At 34.6% G+C, this 19,065-nt stretch overlaps 3 protein-coding genes across 4 annotated transcripts in view; all 3 read left to right on the forward strand.

The window, feature by feature from the left end:
- The window catches only part of LOC107712995 (DCC-interacting protein 13-alpha-like), a 17,501-nt gene extending 14,430 nt beyond the window's left edge, over positions 1–3,071 (forward strand). For both annotated transcript variants that reach the window (XM_016518410.1, XM_016518411.1), the window contains exons 18-22: positions 320–356; positions 517–663; positions 1,015–1,065; positions 1,189–1,278; positions 1,762–3,071. In XM_016518410.1, the coding sequence (XP_016373896.1) occupies positions 320–356; positions 517–663; positions 1,015–1,065; positions 1,189–1,278; positions 1,762–1,911 (475 nt within the window). In that variant the 3' untranslated portion in view covers positions 1,912–3,071. The remainder of the gene's footprint in view (positions 1–319; positions 357–516; positions 664–1,014; positions 1,066–1,188; positions 1,279–1,761) is intronic.
- Positions 3,072–4,763: 1,692 nt separating this feature from the next.
- On the forward strand, positions 4,764–7,870 carry LOC107712966 (homeobox expressed in ES cells 1-B-like). The gene is made up of 4 exons (XM_016518364.1): positions 4,764–4,984; positions 6,721–6,893; positions 7,388–7,489; positions 7,712–7,870. Exons 1-4 carry the CDS (start codon positions 4,849–4,851, stop codon positions 7,820–7,822), a joined length of 522 nt encoding a protein of 173 aa, XP_016373850.1. The 5' UTR covers positions 4,764–4,848; the 3' UTR covers positions 7,823–7,870.
- Positions 7,871–10,748: 2,878 nt separating this feature from the next.
- The window catches only part of LOC107712952 (interleukin-17 receptor D), a 42,203-nt gene continuing 33,886 nt past the window's right edge, over positions 10,749–19,065 (forward strand). The window contains exon 1 of the mRNA XM_016518351.1: positions 10,749–10,933. Within this exon, the coding sequence (XP_016373837.1) occupies positions 10,820–10,933 (114 nt within the window). The 5' untranslated portion in view covers positions 10,749–10,819. The remainder of the gene's footprint in view (positions 10,934–19,065) is intronic.

The raw sequence follows: 19,065 nt of genomic DNA on the forward strand, positions 1-19,065 counted from the left end.
GAGAGCAGCTTGGAAGAGAGGGGCGGGGTCAGCAGAGCTCATTAACATTTAAAGGAAAATGCTACAAAAACGGCTTGATCTGAAAAGAGCTGTTTTTGACAGGGTAAAAAAGATGTTTTTTACACTACCATTGAGAAATTTTAACCAAACTATGTTACAGACTTTACATTAAGACCCTAAAGAATCATATCAACTTGTGGAAAATGGGCATCCGATGACCCCTTTAAGAAAATGTGAAAAATTTTCAAAGATTTTGGTCTATGTTTACATTACAACATAGTTTAATGTCTCTTAAAATGTTTTGCTTATTTATTTCTAGGCTTATTGACCCACAGACGCAAGTCACAAGACTACGGGTAGGTCCTTAAGCAACTATTTAACAGTTTTGTGATTTATGTTACTTTTTTGGTCACAGAATGTAAGGTTCATGTATTCAGCGTGTACTGCTCACAATGGGTGTTCAAACCCAATCCAGTGCAGTTTTCCCAAGTCAGTATATGTTGTGTCGTCCCTCAGTTTCCTCTCTCCAGCGTTGTGCTGTGTGCGTCACATCAGGAGAACAAGCGCTTGTTTGGTTTTGTGCTGAAGACAGCAGGAGGACGAGTGGACGGACGGCCCGTTACAGTCTGCTACGTCTTTGAGTCAAACAATGATGGAGAGAAGGTACAAATACCTTGATCTCGGAGTAATAAATATGTAAAAAAAAAAAATTATAAAATAATATATATATAGGATATATTATGTAACTATTTTTTAAGAAAAGAGATGAGTCGGAAGTATAAATTATTTTAATTATAGACTTTTATATGAGTATATATTTCTAAATCATTTGTTTGCAATTATAAATAATAATATATTATCTATTTTATTATATTTATTTATTTATTTTTATAAACTTCTATAAACTTATACTTTTATAAGGACATGTGTACATACACCTGATTTTTAAAAATATGGATGCATTTGAGATCTTTTTAAGCTCATCTTGGTGATGTTAATGCTCTTGAATATTAGATCTGTGACAGTGTAGGACTGGCGAAGCAGATCGCCCTCCACTCTGAGATGGTGAGGAAATTCTTCATTTATTTGATTTCAAATGACTCACTCTGTGCAGAAATTCATGTCGGGTCAAATAAAATGGATAATGCTGATGATATGCATGAATATGCATGTATTTTTTCCTGATAGGACCGCAAAGCCACACAGAAACAGAGAGAGCTGGACAAAGCCAAGGAGAAACAACAGGAAGAACTTCATAAACAAAAACAGATTGAGAAGGTAAGGAAAAAGTCTTTTTTAAATGTTTCTTAAAGAAGACTCTCAAGGCTGCACTGATGTGATTAAAAAAACAGTAAAAACTGTAATATTGTGAAATATTATTACAATTTAAAATAGCTGTTTTCTATGTGATTATATTGTAAAATATAATTTATTTCTGTGATCAAAGCTGTATTTCCAGCATCATTACTCCAGTCTTCAGTGTCACATGATCCTTCAGAAATCATTCTAATATGCTGATTTACTGTTCAAGAAACATTTCTCATTATTATCAATGTATATTTTTGTAGAAACTGTGATATATATATTTTTTTCAGGATTCACAGATGAATAGAAAGTTAAAAAGAACAGCATTTATGTGAAATAGAAATCTTTCCTAACATTGTCTTTACTGTCGCTTTTGATTAATTTAATGCATGCTTGCTGAATAAAAGTATTAATTTCTTAAAAAAAAATACAAAACTGTGTTCTCCAAACCTACAGGATCTCGAGGAACAAAGCCGTTTGATAGCCGCCTCTAGTCGACCCGGCCAACCAGCTGCTGATGGACAGTTCTTGGTCCTTAGCAACAGCCAATCAGAGGACAGCGATGCAGGAGAGGAGGGGCAGAAAACGGGCGAATCCGAGGCCTGATGGAAACCGTTCTGTGCTTGGATTCCACGAATATCACTTCCTGTTCTTCAAGGGTTCTCCAGAGTGGCCTGCAGAAACAATGATTTAAAATATGTGACTGCAAAATATGATAAAAAACGAATTCATATGGACACTTCGGGGAAAACTTATCAAAAGTTGTTATTTGTAGGAATCCTGTATTTTTACCATATCCGTTATTGAATTGCATTTGCTTTTAGAGGGTTTTATATATGTATGTGTGTAAATGAATGCACTACACCTGAAGAGACGTAAGGCGACGACGTTTGTTGCTTTATTTCGATGAAGTTGCACGTGTGAGTTAATACTGTTGGGCTTCGTTTTCTGTTCTCACTGATAATGTTTTAAGGCTGCATGTGTTTTCGTTCATATCATGTCAACGGTGACAGAATTTAGAGTGAATTTCACAAAACGTGTCAAGAGCGTGATGTATTACGGTAATTAAAATAATACTAAATATCTTAATTTTCTTTATGCAAATCAATTCTTTCTGAAATATGAGCCGTTCTTGAGAGATTCTGTGAGGTTCATCCTACTGCATTTCAGAATGATTTCTATTTTGTGTTTGTAATTAACACAGTTCTGATTTTTGTCTATAAGCTATTGCAACCATGTTTCATAATGTTTTTCATCTACAAACACATTTGTTTGGTTAATGTTACGGTTATGTGATCACTCAGTGTTTCTATCTGATCACTAAGGAAAATGTTTTGTTTTGTTTAAAATCATGTGATCAAATGCCTTTGAACTTGGGATGTACTTTAATTTTTTTGTTCTGTTTTGTATAAGATATTTTGAAGTCTGCATTGCACATAATGGCCCAATGTATTGAAATGCTTCAGCTTGTGGATAAAAGAAACAGGTGATGGAATTGCAAACTGCAAATTTTCTCCAAAAATCTGACATGGTGGAAGTTTTTTGCTGAATTAAAGACGGTCTCATTCATTGATTTGGTTTATTTGACTCGTTGTGTGAAGTAATTAACACTGTCTTTATGGTTCATATACTGAGACACTTTCTGTTACATGACAGTCTGTTATTAAGTTTGAAGCATTTGCAGCATTAATTTGTACATTATTATTTCTAACCTTTAAGAAAATGCTTGTGTCTAAATGTCTTTCTGCAAAATCAGTTGATGGATTTATGGGGTACAATGAAGATTGGTATTAAAAATTGGTTTTAAAACAGCTGATCTTCTTTGACTCGCTTACAGAAATAATATGTCAAAGTGTCTTTTTATTTATTTAATTATTTATTTTCCCATTACTCTGGTATAGAACTTTTTAAGGCATGTTTTCTTTTTTTTCTTATTTTTTATTTTTATTTTTATTATACTTCTTCAAATAACAAACTGAAGATTGGTATTAAAAATCGGTTTTAAAACAGCTGATCTTCTTTGACTCGCTTACAGAAATAACATGTCAAAGTGTCTTTTTATTTATTTATTTATTTTCCCATTACTCTGGTATAGAACTTTTTAAGGCATGTTTTCTTTTTTTTCTTATTTTTTATTTTTATTTTTATTATACTTCTTCAAATAACAAACAGGTATTTTCATTGTTACAGCTACATCCAACATCGAAAAGAATACAAAGGAAAAAACACTAAAACAAATAATAAATACAAATAAATAAATGAAAATACAATAAACGCAAGCTAAATTAAATTAAACTTAAAGGGGGTTAATCTATATATTTTATTATCTTCCATTACTCTGGTTTAAATTTTTTAGTTTAGTTTAATTAGTTTTTTTTTTAACTTTTATTAAACTTTTTTAAATGACAAACAGGTATTATAACTGTTAAACACAGGTACAATAAATAAAAATAATAATACAAATATATTAACAAATAATAAATACAAATATATATACACACACACACACACACACATATATATATATATATATATATACACAAAAACTACATTAAAAATTATTTTTGCATTATACAATTTTTAAATGCCACTAAACTTACTATTTATAAACAAATATTATTATTTTTATAATATCTTTAAGTTAAGATGTCAAGATGTCACATATTTCTGAAGTGTCTAAGAATAAATAGTATCCAATAAACATTTTGTTTTTAATTTCAAGTATTTTAAAAACAACTTCCGTATGAGCTCCATCAAACTCTCCAAACTTGTGCAACTGGATTATCTCTGTAAAATAAAGCGTAAATTGCTTGTATTGTAAGTTGAGTGATTTGATATTCATTTCTAATTGGTCTTCAGTTGGTTTGCATTTAAACAAGTCTAATTGGTTATTTCTTTGCAAAACAATGGAGCCGCAGGGGCCGCGCTTGTGTCCTCCCAAGACAAATAAACAAGCAAGTCGTTTATTAAAAGCAGCCAAGCAACCAAAAGAGATCAATTCGGCATTGAATGAGACAATTATTACATGCTGCTTCCAGCAGGCAGCTATTGTGCTTTTGTGATCCGGAGCATCTTTCTCCGTGCATGTCAAGAGAGAATGGGAATATTCAGCAGGATTAGTTTAAACAGCATTAGGCTTTATTATTATTTTAAACTCGTGTGGTAGAGAATAAGGTAAATACGATTAGGCACTAGTTGACTGCTTTCTCATAATGCTGGAGATGCGGCACAAGGAAATGAAGAGAAGATAAATCCCGGGAACGGGGCCTAATTTTCTACCTGGTGAGTAAAAAGAATGGCACATCAGCCTGTTTTGTCTCTTTCAATAGCAGCTTTAAGGGATTCAGCGTCTCCAGAAGATAACAGGTTGAGCTTCAGGTTGGAACGCCTCATTCTGGACCCTGAGTTACCTGCAGTCCAGGGGCCCCATGCGGAGGGCCGTTCAGTCTCAGGCTTTAATTAGTGACGTTTCGGGGAGTGTGGAGCTATAAAGACGAAGCTCCTGCTTCGGAAAGAAGAAGAAGAAGAGGACTCGATCTCCAGATGGCTTCTCTCACAGTCAGCGCGCATCAGAACCGCTCGATGCCCAGACAGTCCGCCTTCACCATCGACAGCATCCTGGGAGTCGACAGACCGGACCAGAGAACCGTCCTGTCAGCACCTTACCGACCGTGGACAGGTAAAATAACACGCCCTATATGCACAAATATATGTTAGAGATGTGTTTTCATATATTTTAAACGCAGAATGGACAAAATAGGCTAAATCTTAATTGATGATTGATGAATGATTAATTATCACAAACAAACTGGTTTGTAGCACAAATAATTTCACCGTATTTTACGGGTGTATAGGCTATCTTTAGACTATTTCCGTATATTTTAAAATAAAAAATATTGCCCAAAATATATTTTTAAAATATTTGGAAGTAAAAAAGTAAACAATATTGGGGATGATTCATGTAAATTGCCTGTAATTTAAAATAAAATAATAAAAGTGGTAATTAACCACTTCAAAATTTCACGTTTTATTCAGTGTGTTACTTTTTTTTCTAATTAGCCTATTAATGAAATTTGCTTCTGGGAATAATTTCGAGATAAGAATGAACCGATACTGTAACCTATTTAGGCTAAACAAACAAACAAAAAAAAACAGAGAGCAGTTTGGTTTCTGAGAATAATTTAAGCGATGACTCGGTTTACTGAACCGTTTCTCTGGAGCGACTCGTTCGAACAATCCGATTCACTTAAATGAATCGCTATTCCCAGCAATAGTGCGCACGAACCGACGGAGTTTTACTGAACCGGTTCTCTGGATAAAACAAAGATTATTAGAGTATGTTTTACAAGAAAAATTACTTCACTCTTTCCTTTCCACTTCAAAATTTCACGTTTTATTCAGTGTGTTACTTTTTTTTCTAATTAGCCTATTAATGAAATTTGCTTCTGGGAATAATTTCGAGATAAGAATGAACCGATACTGTAACCTATTTAGGCTAAACAAACAAACAAAAAAAAACAGAGAGCAGTTTGGTTTCTGAGAATAATTTAAGCGATGACTCGGTTTACTGAACCGTTTCTCTGGAGCGACTCGTTCGAACAATCCGATTCACTTAAATGAATCGCTATTCCCAGCAATAGTGCGCACGAACCGACGGAGTTTTACTGAACCGGTTCTCTGGATAAAACAAAGATTATTAGACTATGTTTTACAAGAAAATATTACTTCACTCTTTGCTTTCCACTTCAAAATTTCACGTTTTATTCAGTGTGTTACTTTTTTTTTCTAATTAGCCTATTAATGAAATTTGCTTCTGGGAATAATTTCGAGATAAGAATGAACCGATACTGTAACCTATTTAGGCTAAAGTTTGGTTTCTGAGAATAATTTAAGCGATGACTCGGTTTACTGAACCGTTTCTCTGGAGCGACTCGTTCGAACAATCTGATTCACTTAAATGAATCGCTATTCCCAGCAATAGTGCGCACGAACCGACGGAGTTTTACTGAACCGGTTCTCTGGATAAAACAAAGATTATTAGACTATGTTTTACAAGAAAATATTACTTCACTCTTTGCTTTCCACTTCAAAATTTCACGTTTTATTCAGTGTGTTACTTTTTTGTAATTATTAATGCAATTTGCTTCTGGGAATAATTTCGAGATATGAATGAACCGATACTGTAACCTATTTAGGCTAACAATGAACCGATACTGTATTTAGGCTAAACAAATTGAAAACACAGTTTGGTTTCTGAGAATACTTTTAAGTGATGACTCGGTTTACTGAACCGATTCTCTTAAGCGACCCGTTCGAACAACCCGATTCACTTACATGAATCGCTATCCCCAGGGATAGTGCGCACGAACCTTTTTTGAGTTTATTTCCTGATCTAATGTCATTTATTTATTTCAGACGTGAAACCAGCATGCCAGAACCATCGCGTGGTCGCAGACAGTGATGCTTCAGTGGATGTGAGGGCGAATGAAGATGGTAAATCTTACAGTAAATCCCCAGCAGACTCGTACAGGAGAACACTGAACTGGTACATCGGGCGCAGGCCACGAACGGCTTTCTCTAGTGTTCAGGTAAACATTGACCTGTACATGTGATTTACTTACAGAACCATAACATTTATTTGTCTAAATGATATGTCCCAGTTAACAAAAATATGATCTAAGAATGTTTTGCAAATGTTCCTTTTATGTTATGAAAACGTTATTTCTGAACGTTCTCTGAACCTTCAAAACGCCCAGTTTTTTAAACGTTCCAAAATTGTTTTTTGTTTGTTAGGCTACATTCCATTTCATCATTTAACAAATATTATGGAAACGTTACTTTTGAATTTTCTCTGAATGTTCTAAAACAAGTAGTAACATTTAAAAGTGGTAGAAGATGAACATCCAACTAAAACGTCCAAAATCAAGTGCACAAAAAGTTTCAGCAGTTTCAGGCTTTGAAATATAATTTTGCAAAATACGTTGAAAGCTGCCATGGACTATTTGTGATTTCTGTATAATAACTAAAAAGTAACTTGTAACCTGTCATTTTGTCATTAACTATCATTTTTTTTAATGTCCAGATCAAGATATTGGAGAGTGTGTTTCAAGTGAACTCATACCCAGGCATTGATATACGTGAAGAACTTGCTAAGAAACTGCACCTAGATGAGGACAGAATTCAGGTAAAGACTGATCTGAATCTATATATTGAACCAATATTATTTATTTAGTATAATATTGTTTGTTTTGGGCTATTTGAATACGTAGACCTGCAGATGTAGGACTTGCAAAGATACATAATACTAAACTGGAAGACGTTCGAACTGTAGATGATGAAATGTGTCAGGGATTTTTAATAAGTTTATTGCAGCTGTTTGATTACTATTTTTATGTTTGTCTCTTAGATTTGGTTCCAGAACAGAAGAGCGAAGCTGAAGCGTTCACACAGAGAATCTCAGTTTCTCATGGTGAAAAACGTCCTCAGTGATTTACAGTCCAGCAGAGAAGAACGCTGATTGTCGCAGATCCACATTTGTTCATATTATTATTATTATTTCCGTTGATCTGCCTCGCTCGGTGATGTTGTAATTTATTATATATGCCTTTACCTGTTTTGTAATTAATAATTATCTCCGACTATGATTTAAAATAATTCTTATTGTATTTCTTATTGTGTGTTTGCTGCAAATATAAAAGAATAAAGTCAATATAAACACAATTTTAATCCGGCTTTTTAATTCAACCGTAAATTTAAAATTGTCTAGTTCCAAGTGGAGTTAAGTTAACATTATCTTCTGCCAACTGTTAAGCAAACACATCACCCCCCCTCCTCCTCCAAACTAATTAGTGCTTTGTAACTAGAATTTAGTAAACCTATTAAGTATTGATTGGGTCACATAGGGGGTTTCTCTTGGCATTTCAAAAGAATTACATTTGCATTTGAATTAGTCATTGGATTTTAACATTCCCAGCACTTGCACAGTTTTGCATACTTGACGGGATTTAAAACATTTTTTAAAATGATATTATATTATTATATATAGTGCCAAAATAGGTTGTGATATATGCAAACACTGGGTGGCGCTATTGTTTTGAATGATTTTTTTATACATTTTGTAACAAATACACTAAAAAAATTGAAACAAAAATTAAACCATTTTTACTTAGAAATTGTTAGTAAATACTACACCATACTTACACCATAATCATTGTTTTATTTACAACTTAATGAAAAAATTTTTTTACAGTGTAGACTAAAAATAAAAACAAACTTTCTTTAAGCAAACAAATGCAATATTGTAATCCTTGTAATAATATAATGTATTATATAATTATATAATATAATGTATATAATATTACAGTGATCTACGTAAAACAAAAAATATTTTTAAAAAGTCAAAATTTTGTCAAAATCTTTTTGTACACTATAAAAACTGATTTTTTTTTCTGAAGTTGTAGATAAAACAAAGATTACTGCAAGGAAATACTATCTACCTCAAAATATTACATTTGAATTCAATGTGTTACTTGCCCTTGTTTTTTTATTATTTGTGAAATTTAAGTGTTTTAATTTAATTTTAGTGAAAATTGTTTCCTAGCCCTTTCAAGGAAATCCGATGCTTTTCAAAAAATATTTTTAAATAAAAATATAGTCCAAAATGTTTAGAAGTAAAATGTTGATGTAGGAGCAATTTTATTTAAGATATTTTGAATAATTCATGTTAATATTATTAAAAATATATATTAATTAATATTAGGAACAACAATATATTGAAAACACTGGATAATAATAAAAACATTTCAAACTTCAAAGCCATGCATTTCTTTCAGGAAGAGGGACACATATTTATAATTTGTCCAGAATATCAAAGCACATTTTCACAAGGCAATGCCACTCATTTACAGCTTTATTATGATTTTGGTTTATGCAGGCACTGCACTATGAATGCATCATAAAGCTGTAGGGGCATTGCTGGTGTGGTCATCTTTAAAGCAGCAAACAAAAGCAGCTTGTTTTCATGTGAGTGTCAATAACAGAAGCGGAGCTGAAAGAGGATCCCCGATTCCTCCGGCCTCCAGTGTTCGGTCTTTGATCTGAAACAGGATCGTTGGATGCACATCATGGCTGTTGGCTAAAGAGCAGATGAGCCGAACTTTCTGTCTGTCTTTCTTTCTCCCAGCATTTGAGACATGGCCAGAAATATCATCAGGATTACAGAAAACAATATTTTGCAGGTGATGTATATTTGGAAAGAATCTTGACGGCTAACACTCAAAACTGAATCAATTGCTCCAAAATCCATTACTTCAACTCTCACAATACAATTCACCTAATTAGTACTAATTTTTGCTTTAAAATGTTGTCTTGCACCTGCACATGTCCACATTTCATGGAGCAAACTACTTGCTGGACTTTGTTTATCATCTGAAGGTACAGTTTGATTTGAGGGTAGTGAATATGCTTTTATGTGTCTGGTTTTAGTACAAACTGGTATGTAATTTTAATATTATTGATAGTTTGAAGAATATGTGTTCATCTTAGCAATCAAGAAGATTGTGAATAACACATTCAACAAACAACTGATGCAGTAACCAGCGATTCCTCCGGCCTCCTGTGTTCTGTCTTTGATCTGAAACAGGATCGTTGGATGCACATCATGGCTGTTGGCTAAAGAGCAGATGAGCAGTCTGTCTTTCTTTCTCCCAGCATTTGAGACATGACCAGAAATATCATCAGGATTACAGAAAACAATATTTTGCAGGTGATGTATATTTGGAAATAATCTTGACTGCTAACACTCAAAACTGAATCTATTGCTCCAAAATCCATTACTTCAACTCTCACAATACAATTCACCTAATTACTACTAATGTTTGCTTTAAAATGTTGTCTTGCACCTGCACATGTCCACTTTTCATGGAGCAAACTACTTGCTGGACTTTGTTTATCATCTGAAGGTACAGTTTGATTTGAGGGTAGTGAATATGCTTTTATGTGTCTGGTTTTAGTACAAACTGGTATGTAATTTTAATATTATTGATAGTTTGAAGAATATGTGTTCATCTTAGCAATCAAGAAGATTGTGAATAACACATTCAACAAACAACTGATGCAGTAACCAGTCCAGTGACCTCATATCATCTACAGATCATTCAAAATTCACTAATGCATCAATAATCCACTATTGCATATGATTACACACTCATCTAAAATACTTCAGATGTCTAACATGTTTCAAGCGTGTCATAACAGGGTGTGAATCTCTCATGAGTTCTGTCAGGTTTTGCAACCTGAAATTAAATTACAATGGAATGTGGAAGTGTGTTTACCACTGTACAAATGAACATGGATTAATAATGAACTATGAAATAATCCTGTACATGTTCAGAATAGCATACTTTCATACCACACACACACACACAGAGAGAGAGAGAGAGCTCCACCTTCACAATCTTCGGCGGAGACTCGCTCGCGTTCATTCCCATCAGAGGAGCTTCATGGACGGACAGGAATGGCCGGATCACGGAGACGCTTTCACTTTTTCACGGCTCTGTGCGTGTTTGTGTGCTACAGCGCTTCGGTGAACGGAGCAAAGAGAGGAACCTCGGATAAATGCAGCTACAAGGTAAAGACACACTCGAGCGAAATCTGTAAAACGATGATGTTTCTGTCTGTGACACGAGCTGAAAACTTTACCAACAAGTTTAGTCACGTCACATTACCTCAGAGGAACATTTACAGCTTACAGCTCCTTTCCTGCTTACAACGAGAGTTTGGAGTCTAAATGAGAGGATTCAACAGCTAGGGCGAATTATTGATCACAAAACAGTGTTTTTGTAATGTGTGGAAGTTAAAATACAAGTATCTTTATTTGTAGGGCAGATTATGTGCGTTTATTTGGGTGTAGACTCTTAAATATAAAGGTCTGATACCATGAACATTTGTAATTTTGCATATCTTTAATAACATGGTAGCTGGTTTTAAACCAACTTAGACCAATATTATGTACATACATACATATTTTTTATTTATACAGCACATTATTTATTATTATTATTAATATTTTTTTTCCTTAGTCTTAATTATTTAAATGTTCTTTCTGTTCTTATATGTCATATATGTATATGTTTGTACCAATAGCACCTAAAAAAAACCCACAACAAATTCCTTTCCAAAAATTGATTCTGATTCTGTTCCAAAAACCTTACACTAGGTAGCTGGTTTGTTGCTGGTCTGAGATTGTCTACAAACTAAAACCTGCTAAAACTTAATTTCCCCTCAATTTTCCCTTTTTATTTTTTATTTCTCCCAAAAACCATTTATGTTTTGGTGAATTAAAACCCCAGACTCCAAACCACTGCTCTAAAGACATTTTTTAATCTCTAAAGAACCATATGCAAGCAAAAAAGTTGAAGGATCTTTATTTTTAAGAGTGCACCTGTATGATTTATGCTGTTTTTAAAGTTAAAGTCTTGTGCAAACAGTGTTCATCCGGTCAGGAGCATTGAGCTTTGGGAAATGGCCTTTTTAGTCGGTCAGATGTGTGAATGAGTCTCTCAGTTGGGTCTTTTGTTGATCTTTTGTTCCTGGCGTTGACCTCTTGATGCTTTTGTGAATGGAGTTGAATGGTGATTGACTAGAGATCACTGGGAAGATGGAAATTAAAAAAAGTGTTGCAGGTTTTCATTTAAAGATTTGGTTGAATTTATTTCCTTTTATTGGCATAGTCCAAATTATGGCGAAACATGTTCAGAACAAAATAAAACGTAGATATTTAATTTTGAATATATGGTTTTTTTAAAGGGACAGTCAGCCAAAAATTAAAATTTTGTCATCGTTTACTTGTTCCAAACTTGTGTGAGTTTCTTTGAGCTGTTGAACACAAAAGAAGATATTTTGAAGAATGTTGGTAACCAAAAAGTTGACGGTAGCCATTGACTTTCATAGTACAGGAAAAAAAACTGGAAGTCAGTAGCCCCTTTCACACAGTAATCCTGGTGAATTTCCGTAAAATTACCAGAACGACTTTACTGGTAAATACACAAATGTGCTGTTCACACATGCAACGGCGTTCCGTCTTTTTACCGGTAAGATACCGTTCACACATCAGTTCCAAAATACCGGTAAACTCAGTGATGTCAATCATCCACCTGTGGAGAAGCGCTTTAGTTTCACTCTCTGTCCAATTTGATTTCATTTATTTTACTTCTGAGTGACAGGCGTAAGTGGATGATCACACGGATCACATGGTTTTGCTCTTAATAACACAAGCAGCGTAATACTATAGTACAGCTCTTACTATAGTACGCAATAGTAACTGCAGAGCCGCATGCATGCTGATGAATGGAAAAGACAGCAGGGTCTTGAGCGTGAGACGTATAACGGTCAGACGTCCGTCTAGCACATGTGTACATAGAAAAATAATTAAAAGCAGCGAAACTTACCATATAAACAGCTCCGACACAGCTTTGTGATTGGCTCAAAACAGACTTCTTACGTCAGCGTGTTCTTGCGTCGGACATATCGGTAATCTTAATTCCTTGTTCACACAGAGCACATTACCGGTAATTTACTGGTAATGTTACAACTTCTCATACCGGCAAATTGTAAGAACGAATTTACCGGGATTTTTGAAAAGGTCCTGTTTTCACATGATCTCTTTACGGTAGTTTACCGGTAATTTACCAGTAAAGACTGTATGTGTGAAAGGGACTAATGGCTACCGTCAACTGTTTGGTGGATGTTTAATACATGGTTTAACCTTTTTGATTTTATAGACAGCAACGTGACTTCTTTATTAATGAATACAGTAATGTTTAATTGTTTTGCATGATCAGTTGTGTAGTTATTTGTGTATATGAGTTCCCAGTTATGTGTTTTAAAGCTTTTTTGGATTTTGAAATGTACTCTTGCTTATGTTTTATGTTTTTCAACAGTCTTTCCAACAATTTCCATTTGAAAAAGACCAGCTAGAGATATCTGTTGCAAATATTAGTACCAACCTTTTACTTTTTATATGAGTATCAGGTATCAAAAGATGATTCAAAAATGAATATGGCTGTACAAGATTCTTCACAAGTCCATGTTGTGTTGGTAGTGTTTATCTTTGGCTTTTCTTCCTGTTGACCCGTGTCTGGGTCGTTTGCTGATGACAGACAGGCTATTGACGGACAGATTGCCCCACAATCTCATTGTCTTGGAGGGACAGGGCTGCTTTGAAGTCATTTCCCATAGGAAGTCAGTGAACTGTTTGCTCTATTAAAATTCTTTGGCATTTCCTTTTAGGAAGCACAGTTTGCCTCCCTCCACTGCTACATCAAAGCCGTCCTGTTGAGAGAAACACTTCAGGTGTGAATGAATTGTGTGTTCTTGTGCGCCGTTACGCTTTTTCTTCTGCGCTGACAACTGGGCTGAGACGTAGTTGATCTACTTACTTTTTATAGAGTACAGACAGTGTGTGACTTCATTAATGAAAGCTAGCAATTGTGAAATTGTCTTTTTATATGCATTTTTGTGCATATTGAAGTTGTGCTTTTGCATGCTCTCATTGACTCTTTAAGGCTATTTTGAGATTGTAAAATTACTGAGGCATCATTATTATGCTTTTTACCATTTCTTAGACTTTGGTTTAGTAGTTTCAGTCACTAAGTAGTAAACGTTGGTGCATAATCCATCATGTCATGGATATAACTGATGCCTAAAATTAGATGTCAAGCCAAGTTAAATTTATATATATAGCGCTTTTCACAATACACATTGTTTCAAAGCAACTTTTCATGCAGAAATTCATGATGTTTATGTTGATGCATTTATAGTCACATTTAGCAGATTAGAGTTGGGCAATAATGTATTTCAAATTTTACTACAAAACAAGCAATCAGACAGTTGAGATTTCCTATATACTAAATATGGCCCTATGCAAGTACACTGTATGTATTCAGATGATGTTGGACATATATATCCAACGTATTAATATAGAGTGCTGGGTGATAATATAGTGATGAAAAAATCAGGCAGTTGAGATTTGCTATATTGCTTTACGTGAGTGTATTGAATGTATCCAGATACACTTGGATATAATATAATATATAGAGCTGTGTGATTATATAATTTATATTTTGCAATAATATGAACAATTTAGCTGTTGAGATTTACTATTATTACATATACACAGCAGGTAAAGTAAGATTTACTTATGCAACTTTTAATATGTATTGTAGAGGAGAGGTGAGCTATTATTTTTCAATGCAAACGTAGATGAAATTGGCAAAAAAAGAAAAAGTAAGCAATCCCCTAGAAATGTCCGCTTTGCATGGGCAAAAACCACTAACATTTTCAGAAAACATGAAAAATCGATTAATTTTTTTAATGCAAATTTGGATTTTTTTTTTTAATGTATTTTTTTTGTTCTATTTTTGTCAAATTATATATGCAAAGCCATTTTTGTACATATGATTTTATAATGAAGTTGTGCTTTTGCTTTCTGTGCTTTAAAGTACCTTTTGGCTCTTTAACACCATTTTTATATTGTAAAATTACTGAGGCATCACTTTTATGCGATATACCATTGCTTATACTTTTAGTGGTTTAGTTGCAAATTATGATGCATAACCTTTCCTGCTGTGTTTGTGCTATGAATATGAATGATGCCTAAAACAATATGTGTTGTAGAGGAGAGGTGAGTTATTATTTTTCAGTGCAATCAGACATAAAATTGGCATAAAAAATCTTGACATGGTGGGTTAGAATGCAGTCACCTTGCGTGGGCAAAACACAACTCACATTTTCAGAAAATATAAAAATTGATTATTTTTAAGATGCAAAATTGCATTTTTTTAAAGGAAATGTAATCGTTTCTGTTGCATGTTGTCTCTGTAGAGAGTTTTATACTTTGCATCATTGCATTTTTGTCAATTTTCATATGCAAAGACGGAAAAAAAAAGTGTTTATTTTTAAGATGCAAAAAAAGTGCTCGTTTGTGTCGCATGTTGTCTCTGTGGAGAGTTTTATACTTTCTGTCTTTGCTTTGTTTCCTGTTTTTGACTGCACAGTTCAGGTTAAGTCTCAGCAAAAACAAAGGTAGATATTTAAATTGGCCTCTGGCTTTGTTGGGCTCCAGACGAGGCTCAATTGGTTCTCCGATGGGGGCCTTTTGGATTCGGATTAAAGTGGTTGTTCTCTCCGGAAGTCCCAGGCCTCTCGGCTCAATAGCATCCTGCCTTTGGCTTTCCAACGAGCTCTGTGAGATATTCCAACTGCCAGGGCATCGTAGGGAGTCGTAGAAATGAGCCTAACGTTCCTTTCCTTCTCAGAGACTGACCTCAAGTCCCGTATCTCTGTTTAAGAAATAAAGGAATTCATTACGGAACGGATATTACCGGCTGTGTAATCGGTTTAACAAAAGTCTTGTTCCCGTCCATCTGGTTTAGTTATGCTCTCTGAGAATGATGTCAGCCAAACCTCACAAACATTAGCAAGCATCTCGAAATTGTTTCCAGCGAGAGCAATGGTTTCTGGGGGTGCGATTAGCATCGAGGGAGGCCGTGTTTTTCATGTGTAAACCTCAGTTGTGTTTTCAAGGGAATTGAGGGCCTCGATTAATATTCAACTACGTAGAGCTCACTTTTCCTTGGGCGCTCAAGTAAATGTTTTGCAGAGAGTGTATTTATTTGTTCCCCAAAGAACTTTAAAGCAGTAGTTCACCAAAAAACATTCGTCTTTATTTACTGACCATCATGTGGTTGAAAATGAAACATTTTGATTTGTTCCTCGAACAAAGCTATTATGTAACTTCAGAAAACATGGAATGCACTTTTATGTTACTTATTTTGGAACTTAGAAGTATAAATCTACTCTGAAAAATTTTTGGTGAAGAAACAATTTTCACTCTGAAATTGCCAGTAAATTTCATAATCAATTACAAAGTAATGGCATGCAGCACATGCAATGTGCGAAAACACATGCAAAACACATGCCAGCTGCCAAAAATAGTTTTCAACAGTGTACTCGTATTGTGTGGAAATGAGCACTGTGAACATTCTTCTAAACATCTTAATAATAATACAGCGTTGGAGCGACATGAGAGTAATTTTTGAACTGTTTCTTTAATCGACTGACTTTGGAAAATCAATCTTGACCTTTAACAAAACAATCAGCGATTTACAACTTGGAAATCATATTTCCCTGTTTATCTTCCAATGTTTTGTTTAATGAAAACAATCTTCTTAAAGGGATAGTTCACCTAAAACTGAAAATCCTGTCATCATTTACTCACCCTCATGTTGTGCCAAACCTGTATGAGTTTCTTTCCTCCGGTGAACACAAATGAAGATATTTTGAAGAATGTTGGTAACTAACCTGTTGCCGGTAGCCATTGACTTCCAGTATGGAAAAAATACTATGGAAGTCAATGGCTACCGGCAACTGTTTGGTTGCCAGTGTTCTTCAAAATATCCTCTGTGTTCACTGGAGGAAAGAAACTCATACTTGCATTAAGTTTTGGGTGAACTATTGCAGGTGCTTAATGTATTTGTTATTTTTAATGAGAAACATTTATAAACCAGAATGAATCTTGACAACTGATCTAGAAGAGGCAGCAGCCGTACTGCACGAATGGACTCAGAAACATGAATTTCAGCGCTGAAATCTCCCAGTTTCAGTCTATTATACTAGGTCAAATAAAACAAAAGCAATAATGGCCTGTGTTTTACTGTGTCCCCCAGATGAACACAAGCAGAATCCCGGCCAAAACCTTCCTTTATTACCGTGGTTCAGGGATCTAATGCAAAACCTTGAGTGCATATATGGGCCTTTTTCCATTTCTGTGTGTGTTTCTCAAAAGAGCCCTCGCACTTTGGTTCCTTGTTCTCGTAACATCTGGTTGAGGATGAATGATGGGGAAGGGGGTGTGTTTCATACGCTCACGGTGCGGAGAGAGAATGAAAGGGGGGTTCGCCATCTTAAGGGTGCATTGAAAACCATCCAAGCAGCTCGTCACCTTGGAGGCTGTGTCTTGTAGTGCGGTGGGAAAATCCCTGGTTGGCTGGCTCTGAATCGGCCCGGTTCACTGAACCGCTTTGAATTCTGGGACGGAGGTCTTTCATATTTATTAATGTGTAATTATTTAATTAGTTATATATACTTATTTGTTAAATTATATACAAAATCATGATTTTTTACAATGAACCTAAATACTTAAGAAATTTAAATAATTGTTTAATTATTTTATTTAATATTATTTAATGACTTATATATTTATTATATAAACTTACTATAAAATGTATATAAATATAATATAAATATATTATATATTTATTATATAACATACATAATATATAATAAAATATATCAAAATAATTATAAAATTGTTTATTAATATACTGGGGTGAATATACTGTACACACTGTATAGCTAACTCTCTTCCAATCTCTTGTCATCATTTACTCACCCTCATGTTGTGCCAAACCTGTATGAGTTTCTTTCCTCCGGTGAACACAAATGAAGATATTTTGAAGAATGTTGGTAACTAACCTGTTGCCGGTAGCCATTGACTTCCAGTATGGAAAAAATACTATGGAAGTCAATGGCTACCGGCAACTGTTTGGTTGCCAGTGTTCTTCAAAATATCCTCTGTGTTCACTGGAGGAAAGAAACTCATACTTGCATTAAGTTTTGGGTGAACTATTGCAGGTGCTTAATGTATTTGTTATTTTTAATGAGAAACATTTATAAACCAGAATGAATCTTGACAACTGATCTAGAAGAGGCAGCAGCCGTACTGCACGAATGGACTCAGAAACATGAATTTCAGCGCTGAAATCTCCCAGTTTCAGTCTATTATACTAGGTCAAATAAAACAAAAGCAATAATGGCCTGTGTTTTACTGTGTCCCCCAGATGAACACAAGCAGAATCCCGGCCAAAACCTTCCTTTATTACCGTGGTTCAGGGATCTAATGCAAAACCTTGAGTGCATATATGGGCCTTTTTCCATTTCTGTGTGTGTTTCTCAAAAGAGCCCTCGCACTTTGGTTCCTTGTTCTCGTAACATCTGGTTGAGGATGAATGATGGGGAAGGGGGTGTGTTTCATACGCTCACGGTGCGGAGAGAGAATGAAAGGGGGGTTCGCCATCTTAAGGGTGCATTGAAAACCATCCAAGCAGCTCGTCACCTTGGAGGCTGTGTCTTGTAGTGCGGTGGGAAAATCCCTGGTTGGCTGGCTCTGAATCGGCCCGGTTCACTGAACCGCTTTGAATTCTGGGACGGAGGTCTTTCAGCAGCGACACTTCTTTTGACCGGACGAGTGCTCCTGCCGCTCGCTCTGAATGGCAGGATGTCGCTGGTAAACTTAGGTGTGTTAAAAGTGAATTAAGAGTTGGGACACTCTGTTCACCTCGGCTGGGGGCCTGTGATTGGTCAGTGATTTTTCTGTGATCCCGTTAAAGTTCTCGGTCTAAAGTTAGTCTGGCCTGCTTTTATTTCACATCTTACATTCTTACATCACACTATGAATGATTTTATATTGTGGTTATTGTTAATAATTTATATAATATTTTATAATGTCAACATCAATATTTTATAATATAAAAATATTTATATAATGTACTATAGTGTATATATACTGTATATATATATAATTAAGTTTATTTATTTATTTACATAATTATAAATGTATATATAAATTATATAAATAATTTATATATATATATAGTTGTTTATTAAATGATGTACAAAATTGTTAACTTAAATGTAAAAATA

The sequence above is a fragment of the Sinocyclocheilus rhinocerous genome, unplaced genomic scaffold, assembly GCF_001515625.1.
Source record: "Sinocyclocheilus rhinocerous isolate Xijiao unplaced genomic scaffold, SAMN03320098_v1.1 scaffold147, whole genome shotgun sequence".
In the NCBI taxonomy this organism is placed as follows: domain Eukaryota; kingdom Metazoa; phylum Chordata; class Actinopteri; order Cypriniformes; family Cyprinidae; genus Sinocyclocheilus; species Sinocyclocheilus rhinocerous.

Bases quoted from the DNA above. Each gene is read 5' to 3' on its own strand.
- LOC107712966 (XM_016518364.1), top strand. From the start codon at position 4,849: ATGGCTTCTCTCACAGTCAGCGCGCATCAGAACCGCTCGATGCCCAGA. The intron at 4,985-6,720 runs GTAAAATAACAC...TATTTATTTCAG, and splicing joins ACCTTACCGACCGTGGACAG to ACGTGAAACCAGCATGCCAG. The intron at 7,490-7,711 runs GTAAAGACTGAT...TTTGTCTCTTAG, and splicing joins TAGATGAGGACAGAATTCAG to ATTTGGTTCCAGAACAGAAG.